Source organism: Trypanosoma cruzi, genomic scaffold (assembly GCF_000209065.1).
Source record: "Trypanosoma cruzi strain CL Brener 1047053516799 genomic scaffold, whole genome shotgun sequence".
NCBI lineage: Eukaryota > Euglenozoa > Kinetoplastea > Trypanosomatida > Trypanosomatidae > Trypanosoma > Trypanosoma cruzi.
The window spans coordinates 64,291-77,386 of NW_001849536.1; the positions used below are offsets into that span (position 1 = coordinate 64,291).

At 49.6% G+C, this 13,096-nt stretch overlaps 4 protein-coding genes across 4 annotated transcripts, besides 35 other annotated features; all 4 read left to right on the forward strand.

The window, feature by feature from the left end:
- Positions 1 to 51: part of a microsatellite that runs on past the window's edge.
- Positions 1 to 289: part of a sequence feature (areas merged during assembly that could not be assigned to a particular haplotype. This can correspond to areas where the two haplotypes were merged or to regions with more than two copies in the genome that were merged during assembly.) that runs on past the window's edge.
- Positions 137 to 161: a microsatellite.
- Tc00.1047053510609.100 (hypothetical protein, conserved) lies at positions 267 to 2,372 on the forward strand (the record flags this gene model as incomplete). The annotated part of the gene is made up of 1 exon (XM_809485.1): positions 267 to 2,372. The coding sequence occupies one exon, from the start codon at positions 267 to 269 to the stop codon at positions 2,370 to 2,372; it is 2,106 nt and encodes a 701-aa protein (XP_814578.1).
- Positions 290 to 10,737: a sequence feature (heterozygous, Esmeraldo-like haplotype).
- Positions 1,269 to 1,344: a microsatellite.
- Positions 2,429 to 2,455: a microsatellite.
- Positions 2,584 to 2,611: a microsatellite.
- Positions 2,667 to 2,697: a microsatellite.
- Positions 2,762 to 2,795: a microsatellite.
- Positions 2,838 to 2,860: a microsatellite.
- Positions 2,861 to 2,892: a microsatellite.
- Positions 3,157 to 3,176: a microsatellite.
- Positions 3,179 to 3,212: a microsatellite.
- Positions 3,351 to 3,387: a sequence feature (AT_rich).
- Positions 3,446 to 3,474: a microsatellite.
- Positions 3,499 to 3,533: a sequence feature (AT_rich).
- Positions 3,875 to 3,901: a microsatellite.
- Positions 4,105 to 4,154: a sequence feature (T-rich).
- Positions 4,185 to 4,219: a sequence feature (AT_rich).
- On the forward strand, positions 4,348 to 7,008 carry Tc00.1047053510609.110 (ATP-dependent RNA helicase, putative; the record flags this gene model as incomplete). Its single annotated transcript, XM_809486.1, has 1 exon — positions 4,348 to 7,008. One exon carries the CDS (start codon positions 4,348 to 4,350, stop codon positions 7,006 to 7,008), a length of 2,661 nt encoding a protein of 886 aa, XP_814579.1.
- Positions 4,551 to 4,573: a microsatellite.
- Positions 4,689 to 4,711: a microsatellite.
- Positions 6,781 to 6,801: a microsatellite.
- Positions 7,015 to 7,045: a microsatellite.
- Positions 7,285 to 7,323: a sequence feature (A-rich).
- Positions 7,715 to 10,474, forward strand: Tc00.1047053510609.120 (hypothetical protein, conserved; the record flags this gene model as incomplete). The annotated part of the gene is made up of 1 exon (XM_809487.1): positions 7,715 to 10,474. The coding sequence occupies one exon, from the start codon at positions 7,715 to 7,717 to the stop codon at positions 10,472 to 10,474; it is 2,760 nt and encodes a 919-aa protein (XP_814580.1).
- Positions 8,168 to 8,192: a microsatellite.
- Positions 8,881 to 8,906: a microsatellite.
- Positions 10,515 to 10,602: a sequence feature (A-rich).
- Positions 10,623 to 10,672: a microsatellite.
- Positions 10,738 to 10,836: a sequence feature (areas merged during assembly that could not be assigned to a particular haplotype. This can correspond to areas where the two haplotypes were merged or to regions with more than two copies in the genome that were merged during assembly.).
- Positions 10,815 to 12,827, forward strand: Tc00.1047053510609.130 (hypothetical protein, conserved; the record flags this gene model as incomplete). The annotated part of the gene is made up of 1 exon (XM_809488.1): positions 10,815 to 12,827. The coding sequence occupies one exon, from the start codon at positions 10,815 to 10,817 to the stop codon at positions 12,825 to 12,827; it is 2,013 nt and encodes a 670-aa protein (XP_814581.1).
- Positions 10,832 to 10,856: a microsatellite.
- Positions 10,837 to 11,019: a sequence feature (haploid, Esmeraldo-like haplotype).
- Positions 11,020 to 11,357: a sequence feature (haploid, non-Esmeraldo-like haplotype).
- Positions 11,358 to 13,096: a sequence feature (heterozygous, Esmeraldo-like haplotype).
- Positions 12,094 to 12,150: a microsatellite.
- Positions 12,925 to 12,964: a microsatellite.

The window sequence follows — 13,096 nt, forward strand, 5'->3', positions numbered from 1 at the left end:
AAAAAAAAAAAAAAAAGGAAAGAAAAACAAAAACAAAAAAAAAAGACAAAAGTGGGATGGCGATGAGTGAAAACTGGGAGGGGAGAAAAAAGAAAAGAAAAGGAAGATGAGGCAAATGACATGTGAAAAGATAACAAAATAAATAAATATATAAATAAATATATGAGAATTATTTTAAAATTTTTAACATGTAATTTGTCTTAATTTAATCTCTTGTTGCTTGGTACTGTTACTGTGGTAGTAGGTTAACTAAGGGAAGTACACACATGACGTCTATGGCGCCGCAGGGTTGGGCGCAAGGGGGCGGCGACCGTTGGTACCCACAACAACAACAGCCTCAGCCTCAGCCTCAGCCGCAACTCCCGATGCAACCGCAGATGCAACCACAGATGACTGTTGGGCCGCAGTGGCAATCGATGAATGGGGCACCGCCTTCCATGGGGTTCCACCCGTCATATCCGCGTTCATACATCACGCCCCAGTCGCCTCAAATGCAACCGTCAACACCCCCGCAAACACCTCCACAAACACCATCATACAATCTACAGCCACCACAGATGTATCCACAGCCGCCAATGGGTCAACCGCCGTTCTGGGGGGTGCCGCCGTACCAGCAAGGGTACGCACAACAAGGCTGTTGTGATCAAATGTGTTATACCATTCCCGGTCAGCCTGGACCATGTGATGGGTGTGGAGGTCAGGCGGTGGGTAGTGGTTGTTGTTGCTGCAACAATGGACCAATGGACCCTTACTGTTGTGGACAACCAACGACGCCTGGTTGTATGGACTGCCTGACATCTCACTGTGAATATACATATTGTGTTATGATCTTTTTTACCATACTCAGCGCGGTGGGTTTTATTGTTGTGCTTGTATATGCAGACGATGACAACCTTTTTAAAAGATTTCGTGCTAACAACACGATTGGGTTGCAGGAATCCATAAGGGAACATATTATTATAAGTACTAGTTGCGAGGCTAACAAATTAATTGGTCTCGCCGGCCGTGTGTGCATGGAAGGTAACCTCAATGCAAACACGTTTGTCGTTCAACTCAGCGAATGGAATATACAGAGATACACTCTTTACTTTATTGCCATGTTATTTTCCATTGTAACACTCGTGTATGCGACAATTGTGCATTTTCAGCGTCAGAAAGTTGAGAGAGAACCCAAAGCTGTTTGGCCCTCTCAACAACAACAGCAGACAGGCAAGCAAAGACCTGAAAATACTGCTCAGGATGCGGCACATGGGGCCAATGCAAAGGAGCAACAACAACAAAAACAACAACAACAACAACAACAACAACAACAGCAGCAGCAGCAACAACAACAACAACAACAACCCTTATCACCTTCCATTAATAGGCCCATTGAAGTTTACGGCACGCCTTTTTACGAATTTATGCGTATTGCGTGGTTTGTAATGGGTGTGGCAGTTGTCTTTTGGGTGGCTAATCTATTGTACTCCTTCTGGGCCTTTTATTCATTTTATCATCGCTCCACAACAGGACCGCTGCGGAAGTTTTTTGAAGAATACAATACCCGTTTCAGTGCCTCTGTCATTTGTGTCGGGATTTACCTTGCATGGCCTATTGTAAACATCTTTGTGGAACTGGTCTTGTGGATAGTCTTTTTTTTGCCATGGCTTATATTCCGGACATTATTTAAACCTGGTATTGGAAAACTACGACCGGCACTTCCACTTGATAAAATGCCTGGATGTATTCGTTGCGACATGTTTTTTATGGACTTTAATGAAGTTCAACGGGCCGGCTTCTCGGAACCCGCTTGGAAGCTCATAACAGGCAGCACCACGCCACTCTTCCCATGTTGTGAGGACCCTGCCGTTGATAGGGATCCCACAATGGCGGCGTGGCATCAATACCAGTATGAGTGGTACATGCGCATGCAGGGGGCGTACCCGGTACCTGGAATGCAAGCCATCGGTCCGCAAATGTTGCCGTCTCCCACGACATCGGTCTCTGTGGATATGCGGGAGGGTGAATCAAGACATCGAACACGCAGCGGCAGCGCACGACACCACCGTCGCCATCACAGGAATGAAGCCGGTGGTGCGGCGGACGAAAGCGCCACTAGTCCAGCGGGGGGCAGCAGCCCACGGCGGGCCTCGGGTGCGCAGACTCAAGACGTTGAGGAGGGCAGACACAGACGACGGCGTCACAGCAGATCAAAAAGAGGTGAAGAAGACGGCGGGGAAACGAATGGCGGAGCTGTGGAAGGCCGACACAGACGCCACCGCCGCCACAGTCGTGGTGAAGGCGACCAAAGCAACACCATGACCGGTGTTACCGCAGAGCGGAGCACTCAAAAGCATAACGCGGACTTGGACCGAATGTTGGAAGAGCTATAGTCAAAAGGCACGGCAATCTGAAGAGTTAGGGGTGGAGTTGTTGAATGAAGAAACTCAAAAAAAAAAAAAAAAAAAGGAAGAAAGTGAAGAAATATATATATATATATAGAGGAAGAGAGAGAAAGAATGGAGTTGAATAACATAAAATGTACATGCATTGATTATTTCATGTTTTCCCTTTATGGGAACATGCAGGCATACTTGCAAAGTATTTTTTTTTTTTTTTTTTTTTTTTTTTTGATTTTACCAGGACATGAAAAGGGCATCTCCACATTTACGTAGATGAACTGCGTTTTTTTTTTTTTGTTTGTTTGTTTGTTTGTTTTGGGGGTGGTGGAAGATGTGCGTGCGTGTGCGTGTGCGTGTAGGGAAGGAAAACACATCCATTTTTTTTTTTTTTGTTTTTGTTTTTCTGCTTGTTTTATCTGTTGTAGAAACGCCGAATCCATCGTGTTTCCATCTGTAAACAACAACAACAACAACAACAAAGAAGAAGAAGAAGAAGAAAGAAGAAAAAAAAAAGATGCATATTTTTTTGTTATTTATGTTTTCCCTCTCCCACCCTTTCTTTTTTTTTTTTTTTTGTATTTCTCTCTGCCTGTCTGTCTATATATACATGCATGTATATATATATAGAGTGTACATGGATAGAGGAGAAGTGAGAGGGAAATGGAGATGGCGGTTTATATTTATGTGGGTTATAGAGACGGTGGAAAATAGAATGGCAGAGAGTATGCCGCATAGAGAGAGAGAGAGAAAAAAAGGGTACACAAACAAACAAACATGTGTGTGTGTGTGTGTGTGCACATGCGGGCAGACGGACAGGCAGGCAAGCAGGCATGAAGAAGATGTGAGCAAAAGTGAATGTCATGAGAAGAAGGGAAGGGACACAACAGACAATCGGAAGGTCATCACAAAGGGAGGAGAGGGGGAAGACCCAAGAAAAGTGCTCTCAACAGCCATTATACATTCAATGAGTATTATATATATTTATATATAATATTTATAATATTATCTGATATTTTTGAAAAGAAAAAGAAAAGAGAAAGAGAGTGAGGGGAATTGAAGGAACAAACAACAACACCAACAACAACTACAACAAAAGGCAAGTAACAAAAAGGAGGAGAAAAAATACATAAATATAAATATATATATTTTTAAGGAAAGAGTGAAGAGAAGGAGGGGGTTGGGAGGGGTGGTATGCGGCTTCTTATTATTTGATGAGATGTTTGACTGTTTGTTTTTGTACCTCCTTTCTGTTCACTCATTTGCCGCAAGCGAACACACACACACACGCATGCATGCAATGCACAAGCAAACTCCTGGGAAGAAGCGGAAGTGGAGTCATAAAGTCTTTACCGCCTTTCCCCCTCTCCCCCTACCACCACTTTCACTTCTTCCTGCGTGTATGTCGTTTGAGGTGCGTGGGGAGGGGTGGGGAATACACCTGGTCCAATGCATGCACACACACACACACACAGAGAGAGAGAGAGAGGCATGCTTATATATATATATATATTTATATGTATGCATCTTCCTCCCCTTTTTTTTGTGAGTATGATGGTGACAACTTCTGCTTTGTTTTGTTTTTGTTTATTATTATTATTAAGCCTGTGTTTCCGCCCCGCTCTTACCACTTCCTTTTTTTTTTTTTTTTTTGCCTGTTTGATCTTTTTCTTGTTGGTTTGTCATGCCTTCTCTGGCGGGCTGCTTGGGTGCGCCGTGAGGTAACTTTTTTTTTTTTGACTCCTTTGTTGCTTTTTTTTTTTTTTTTTTTTTTTTACTTCTCCCTGTTCTCATTGCTTCTCTCTGTAAAATAAAAATGAAAAAAAAAAAACTTTATTTAAGGCGTTGCTTGTCACACTGCGTCGTCTGTTGCTGCACGCCAAACACGCAACGACGCCATTTTCTCCTCCTCCTCTTTTTTTTTTTTCTTTTTGTTTCAGGGGAGTTTAGTTTTCAGGGTTAAGGTGCGATGGGGGACGGCAGCACCGCGAACCGGGCGCCGCGTCTCTTTGACGGCCCAACTGGTGATGTAAACACGGCCTTTACGCATAAAGTGCGGCAGCTGCTGCTGTCATCATCATCCTGCGGGACTTCGAGTCTCCCGGCGGCAGTGCGGGCCTCTCCGCTCTACGCCGCCATTCTTTGCTTTGCGGAGGCGGGGAATGAGAGCCGGCAGCAGCAGCAGCAGCAGCAGCGGTCTGGGAGTGAAGCGGGGAAGCCGTCTGTGGCATTTGCGCCTGTTATGCCTTCATCCCTCGCCCGCCGTGGTGTTGTGCCACGGGATCCACTTTTGCAACGAAGGATGCGCAGGCAGCAGCAGCAGCAGCAGCAGCCATCTTCATCATTATTGCTCTCCGGAACGAGTAAGGCGACACCCACCAGCAAGACGGCGGTGGATGGACACGAGCCGCAGGTACAACAACGGCAGTTGTCCCATTGGAGTAGACGTCCGCTGCAAGAAATGACATCTGCGGGGTGGGAAGTGTTTCGTGAGCAGATGGGGATACTCATGGAGATTGTGTCGCGCCGTGCAGTCGGGCAACCGGAAAAACAGCAACAGCCACGACCACCGAGGTACGCTGCGGATGCACTTCGTCCGATACGTTGCTGGGAAGAGGCACGTCTTCCTCTTGCGCTCGGAACGATTGTGTCTCGTCGCTACGCGTTACCAACGCCGATTCAGGCGCAATGTGTCCCGCTTGTCATGGCGACGGCGGCGACGCCAAGTGACAAGATTGACGTGCTTGGTGTTGCGGAAACTGGAAGCGGCAAGACGGCAGCGTACTTGATCCCATTGTTTGCAGATATCCTGCGCCGCACTCCACGACTACTTGGTAATGAGGCTCTCATTTCGCACGGCCCACTTGCACTTGTGATGGTGCCTACACGTGAGCTCGCCGAACAAGTGACACGGGAAGCAATTGAAATTATACACGGAATTCCCGAAATGGAACTGCGGTGTCTCATACAGGAGGAGTACAAGAATGACCCCGGCAATGATAACGTGGCTGCGCAGCACAATACGCTTGACGAAATTCGTGTCGTGAAGGTTGTGGGTGGTGAGCAAATGGAGGTGCAGTATGATGAGTTGTCCAAGGGTGCTCATGTTGTGGTTGGCACACTTGGACAACTGGACGCATTGTTGCAGCAGCGGTTCCTCGCTCTGGGTAATACGCGTCTTGTAGTCATGGATGAAGCAGACCGTATGATTGAGGAGCATCAGAGAGAGACCCTTGTTTCCGTGCTAGAGCGCTGTCCGATGCCCCGGCAGACGGTCATGTTCACCGCCACATTGAGTGAAGCGTGTGAGGAGGTGGCGCTGAAATATTTTTCACCGGATGGCTTTATCGTGGTGCGTGTGCCACACCGCTGCTCAACCATTACGCAGGTGTTTGAGATGGTGCCAAGCGACGCGGGTGCGATGGCTCCTGCGCCTGCCACCGTCGCAGCTCGCAGTGATGTGGGCAACCACGATACCTCGCAACAACGTTCAAATCAGCCGCAAGTGGAGCGCCGCCGTCACCCGCTGTTGCATCCCATGAAGTTTGCCCGGATTGTAACGTACTTGGCGTACGCAACCGCCCCCGTCGTGGTGTTTGCGAACGAAAAACGCACATGTGACGTACTGTACGATGAGTTGCGTGCTGAGGCAAATCACCTTGCCGCACTGGAGGAGAGCTTTTCGCTGGAGGCTCTCGTTGGAGAATCCCCGCCCGTCCTGCAGGGAAGCTTGCATGACAACAATAAACACCGACGGAGGCCCGTGCTAAATCTTGGCAACATGCGTTCTATTGCGTTGGTTCACTCGGAGCAGTCGCAGGCTGAACGGCGACGACTTGTAGAACTCTTTCGCCGTGGTGAGCGCCGTGTGCTCATTACCACCGATCTCCTTTCACGTGGCCTTGATGTGCCGAATGTGACACTCGTAATCAACTACGATATGCCTCGCGTGGGCACGGTCGGGCCTTCCATGGCTGCTGCCTCAGCCAGCGCGGGGGAGGAGGCGGTGCAAAAGTATATTCATCGCATTGGCCGAACCGGCCGCGCGGGGGCGAGCGGTGTGGCGGTCTCACTGTTGTGCCTGCCGTCCTCGCTGATTCAACGTGCCGAGCAACACACCCTGCGCAGTGCAGACGACAGGAGTCATGGCGGGAACGCGACGGAGAAGCCTCCGATGCAGCGGATTGACATGGCAGGCGTCTCTACAAAGACAAGGGTGCAGGAACGCGATCGGCAAGAATTGACTGGCGCGAAGAATGGCAAAGAATTGGATGAAAATCTGCTCAAATTCAACGATACGGATGATGCGATGGACAACAACGAGGAGGATGAGGATGAAGAGGGAGATGCGCCGCCGCGATCACGTCGGCGGATGGAGCGGCAACAGCAACGAGGAGGAGGAGGTGGTGGTGGTGGTGGTGGTCCTCCGCCATCATTCCCGCATGACGAACCGTTGCTGCAGCCGCTTTGGACGTTTATTGTGAGTTGCGCGGAGGCGAATGGCGGCGGTGTGCGTGGCACTGAGCTCATTCGCCAACAGCGATGTCGTCTTGTGCAGATGTCACCTGCCCTTGCGGCCCTCATGATGGCCTTCACGCGGAGTTCACCGTACGGTGCCATCATGACGTAGTGATCTCACTCACACCCACACCCACACACACACACACTCTCTCTCTCTTTTCATCGGTGTTTATGGTTAGAAGGGAACAGAGACAAAATTGCACACATGGCGGCTGCCGTGTCTCTGATGGTGATGATGTCCCACGAGGAAAAGGGAGAAAGACAAAAAAAAAAAAAACAACTGGACCATAACCAGAGGATTGCATACATGCACATATATATATATATATATGAACGAGGCAATTGGCTTTAAATTTAATGGCCATCTGCTGCAGTGAGAAGCGCGAAAGAAGAAAAAAAGAAAAAGACAAAAAAAAAGAAAAAAGGAGATGAAACTGAAGAAGAACGTTGACGTTTGAAAAAGTAATGAAAACACAGACAAGAAACACACACTCACACAACAAGCAGATTTCTTCTTTTTTTTATCTTTCTTTTCTTCATATATTTGACATTATTTTGAACAAATTTTCGTGCTGGTTTATCTTCTGTTGATTTTGGCAGCATCAGGCTTGTTTGGGGAAATGTAGCCTGCATGCTTGTAAGGTAAACCTCATCTCCTCGTATCTCTTTTCTCTCTCTCTCTCTCTTTATTTATATTTCTGTACATTTCAAGAACGGAGGCGGGAACAATATCTTGGAAACGGAACTTATCCCTTGTGCCACACGTGTCCCCACTCTACCCGTTACCCCCCCTAACCCCAACGTCGGCACCATCCATGCAGCACCTTGACAACATGGAGGATCGCGTGGATGCACTACTGCGCCAAATAGCAAATGGCGCTGAGCGCCGGGATAAGATTGTGGAGGCGGTCTCGCAAGCTGTGGCCGACACCGGAAGTCTCTCGGCCTGCGTGGAGGATGTTCGTACGGTGTCGCGACGCATGCTGATTTCTTTTGTGGACACGAGTTCCGGTCTGGCACGCACCGTTGGTGTGAGTGCGTCGCTGGCGGAGCGGAGCTCACGGCGAGTGAAGCAGTTGGACATGTTGTTGCGTCGAGTGCGGGAGGCGCAGGTGGTGGCAAACTCGCTGCAGGAGATACGGCACACGGTGGCAAGCGTGAATGAGACGGTGCATTCCGGTGACTTGGAGCGCATCGTTGAGCTCATCCGTAAGTACGAGGAAGCGAACGTGAACCTCGGTGGCCGCGCTCCCCCTTCACTCCTACAGGATTATGATGATGATGATGATGATGGCATGAAAGAACATGTGAAGGGAAAAGAAGCGGATTACGCCAACGGTGAGGAGGTGGCGCCGAAGCAGCAGCAACAACAACAACAATTGATGATGGGGGAAGATGGCAACAGGGACGCGACGTATCCTTCTCATTCTGCCGCAAACAAATCAAGAGAGAACAAGAACAAGGATGGAGACAATGATGCCAGCCATCCCCGTAATCATCATTTTGAGGCGGCGAGTATCATCGCCTCGGCACGTGAGTCGGCGCGCGAGAAATTGTTAGAGAAATTTCGTGTTGCATCGCGATCAAATGACAAGCTGACAATTATGCAAGCAACGCGTCTTTTGACGCAGCTGGGTTTTCCTGAGGAAGGCTGCTCTCTCTACTGCAAATGGCTGTGTGAGCACACCATTGCCGCACTCAAGAAGATGGTTGACCGAGAACTGCGCAAGATGGACGACCCAACGGAAGCGGGCATGAGTCACCTTGGGCTTGTGTCCACCGTTCTTGACGCGGTTGTGGCCGCCTTTGAGAACGAGGAGGAGTTTATACGGGAGACGTTTGGAGACGCAGGGCTGTTGAAGTTACTGACGGAGTTGCACTGCAAGTCCACCAGTCAGTGTGTGCCGGTGCTGAAGGACTTTTTAAAGAAGCGGCAGGAGGTACTGAGCTCCGTTACATCGGCCGGTGGCATGAATACAAACAGCAGCAGCAGCAGCAGCAGCGGCAATGCGAGGGGTCAATTTCCTGCTGGCTCCGTGGAAGCCGCTGCCGGGTCTCCTGCTTTCCCCACGACTTCTTCTGCGGCCGCGGCCACCGTTGACCCGCGACGCACGGATCAAATATTAGAGGAAATGTCACATCTCGTGTCTTGCTGTCATCTGTACTGGGCGTTTGCTCAATCGAAACAGCAGGAATACATGCATGGCGTGGAGGCTACTGGGAAGCAGCATGAGCAACAGGAAGTGATGGTTTCTGTGGATTCCTTGTGGTCCTCACGTGACAATCCTCTCATGAACACCGTACAGGAGATACTAGGGGTTTTTGTGCCTCTGCAGACACTGTACTTTGAGGCGGCATTTGAACAGGCCCTTCGACTGCAGATGGACGCGTTACATGCAGCCGCTAGAGAGGTGTCGATGTCGGGCACTGAAGGTGGCGGTGATCGTTCTGCGAGGAAACGTACTGGTGTCATTGTCCACAGCGGTACTCATCATCATCATCATCACCAGAGTAGTAAAAAAAACGAGACTTACTCATCTCCCTCTGCAAAGAAGACGGCAAATTTTATGACTGGGCTTGCGGCGTTGTACACATCTACGGCGGCAGCGGCTGGTGGAGAAGACGAGGACATGCCAGATGCCGCCGTGGATCAAGTCTCCATCACACTCCCAGATGATGTATTCTTCTTCCTTCGCATCGCCCTGCATCGCGCGGTGAACACAAAATCCACACAAATTATCTCGGCTGTCTTTATTGCATGCATTGAACTTGTGCAGTCCAAACTGCTCCCTGTATTGCAGCTACAAACTACACTGCCGCCGGCAGCACAGCTGCAACAATTGCAACAGCAGCGACAGGACTTTACGGTGCCGTCCCGCGTGCTGCGCTGGACCGTAGCGGCGCATTGCACCGCCACATACGCCAGAAAGCTTGCGGAAGAACTGCGTCAATTGGCACGCGAAAACTTCTCCGGGAAGGACCTGTTGCGCTTCACAGAGCAGGCGGAAGACATGGACGCGCTCTCGCGTGAACTGACGGCATCTGTGGAGCAGTGGGTCGCCCGGTTTGCGGAAGTATGCTACCAGGCGCACCTCACATCACATCTTGAGCGTTTCTCCACCCTCTCATATAATCTGACGGAGGAGATGTTTTACCATTACGAACTGAGCGATCCGTGGGTGCAGGTCTGCGTTGCCGCGGCAGATGTCGTGTTAAGACCATTGGACGCGTATCTTGACACGCATTGCTTTGATTTGTTTCTCCTCGCGCTTGTGCGACGTGTTGTGAAGACGTTGTGGCAAGCCATTTTGCAGAAGTCGTTCAGCGGGTATGGGGCACTGCAGGTGGACCGCGATGTGCGCACCCTACGCACTTTTTTTCTTGGACGCGCCCATGAACTGCAGCTGCGGGAGCCGTTCCTGCTCCTCACAAGCGCCACGTCACTGCTGCTGCTGGACAGCCCGAAGGACGCGGAGCAGGACGTGTACGAGGGACTCACAGCAGATGACAAGAGGCGTCTGTTGGGTTGTCGTTTGGAGTTCAAACGTGCAGAAATTGAACGATTGCATCTATGAGGAAGTCTTACTTTTTTTTTTTTTGTGTGTGTGTGTGCGTAAGGAAACAAGAAGAAAAAAAAAAAAGGAGCGAAAAGGAAGCATGAAGAAGAAGAGGTAGGGAGAAAAAAAAAGGGGAAAAAAATAAATAGACATCACTGCACCTCTCTTTTTCCTCTTTTTTTTTTTCTTTTTTTTTTTAAATTTTTTTTTTTTTTTCCATACCACCTACATCTCCCCGTATATACATGCATACATACACGGAGAGACACAAAAAAAACGAAGAGACATATCTTTATACATATATACATGTGGTTGCATTCTCGTCATGATGTTCTTCTTCTCTTTTCTTTGATTGTTCATGGGATGCATTCAGTGTATATATATATATATATATACGTATTCTTCCAATCATATGTCTTACCATCGTAGTAACAGTGGCAGTAACCAAAACAGCAATCGAGGTGGTGCTGGTTTGCGGCGGCAACGATCTCCAAGTCCTGATGCACATCCTCAACACGCTTCCTACAATAGCGGCAGCGGCGGTGGTGGCAGTTACGGTCTCTCCCAATCTTATCGTTCCCAACCGCAACAACGTCGTCATTCACCACCACATCGGCCGCCGTTTCGCCGTCGACGGGAGGATATGCCGTACACCATTCCTGACATTGCCCCCAGACTTCATGTGCCGCACGAGTTACCGGTGGATGTAACGGCTTTTTTGGACCTCATTGCTTTTTACGTTGTTCAGGGTGGTCCGACCGCGGAGGAGGAAATTATGAAACGCGAGGAAAATAACAGTCACTTTGCTTTTCTTCATGCACCATGGAATGACCCGATGCAGTTGTACTACCGCTGGCGTCTTTACTCGCTGCTACAGGGTGACACACTCCTTAAATGGCGAACGGAGCCGTACCAAATTGAGCGTGGCAATGAGGCGTATGTGTGGGTGCCGCCGCCGGCAATCCCTAGTGGACCAGAGTGTCTTCTCGATGCATTCCAGACCCACACGTCCGTATATAAAGGCAGTGATAAAAACAAGGACCTCAATTGGAAGGAATCCCCGCAGCCTGTGCCATCTGCATCATGGTTGTCAAGAATGTCTGTGTCGGAAGGAGCCTTCTTTGTGACGCTTGAGAAACCGGCGGCCGCGGAATGGCAGCAGCTACTAAGAATGGAACACCACGTCACGGAGTTGGCGGCCCTTCATGGAATGCCGTTGGAGGAGCGAGTCAAGGCATTGACAGCAATTTTGCTTGACGGCGAACTCATTGCACAACGCATGGTGTTTGCGATTGAACATCAAAAAGCCGCGTTGCATTTGTTAAGTCTTGTGCTTGACGAAGTGGTGCGGTTAGCGTATGATTCAGCCAAGCCCTTGCGTCCTACCGATGGGCATGACGATGAGGCCTCGCGTGGGAACTGCAGCCCCATGAACAGGAGTCAGAGCGGTGATTTAGACAGCAGCCCGTGCGGCGATGAGGCCTTTTATGCCGCGGCGCGTTGTTGCATGTGCCTTTCCTATCTTTTTACGCTAAACGACATTGGCAAGAACGGTGGGGCCGCACCTTTGACAGAGGAAGAGATAGTTGCCATTGCACCATCGTATGAGAAGCGCTGCAGCGGCACCTCAGCTACTTACAACACCACCACTACGACAGGCAACGATAACAACAATAGTAATAGTAACAACAACAGTACTGGCGGTGGCACTGCTTGTTTAACGCTTGCCACAGGCTCTGAGGCACCGCATGCCGCAGCATCGACTGGTATGTCGACACACACATTGCCACTGAACTTACCCCTGCCGGCATCCGCAGCCACAGGGACAATGATGCCGTCTTCTTTTTCCTCCTTGCGTCTACTGAACCGGGCGCTTGAGAAAATTATGCCTACGCTCATTGAAGCCACACTTTTTGTGGCACTTTGCACGGTGCAACAGTATGGCTCACTGTTAGTGGACAACGCCCGCGAAACCTCGCGGAGTTCGGCGAAACCTCCCGGTGCCGAAGAGCTTGAAGGCATTCTTCCACTTGACATCGACCAGGCAGCATACGTGCATGTGCAGGTCAAATTGTCCGCCGCGCGCGCAACGACGTCGGGTACGAATACCTCTACGAGTGGCACTGGAACGGCCACAAACTCCTCCTTATCGATTTCGGCGGCCCCGACAAAATGTACCCCTGCCTCCGCGGTGACTCATTTAAAGAAGGAAGACCGCGATGCTGTCTGCATGATTGCCATGTTACTCATTTCATGGTTGAAGCAGTTGTGCTCCTCATGGGCGGACGCTGATGTCATTGGAAACCGCTGCTGGAGTACGCTCCTGACGAAGTACGTTTACCTTCTTTCTCAGCCCATTGAAACGACATGAATACAGCTATGAGGCCATCACTAAGTGTGTAGAAGGGAACTGGAAAGGAAAAAAAAAAAACAGTTTTATCTGCGAGAGGGAAAGAGGGCGAGAGAAAGTGTGTTTGTGTGTGTGTGTGTGTGTGTGTGTGTGTCTGTCTCCGTGTCTCTGTGTCTGAACGTTGAAAATATCTTGGTGAAGATAAAAAAGGAAGGAATTGGGTTTTACGGGCGTCACTCTGGCATTTATGCATATTTGTGTCAGAGAACTGCAAGAGAAAAACATGCTTA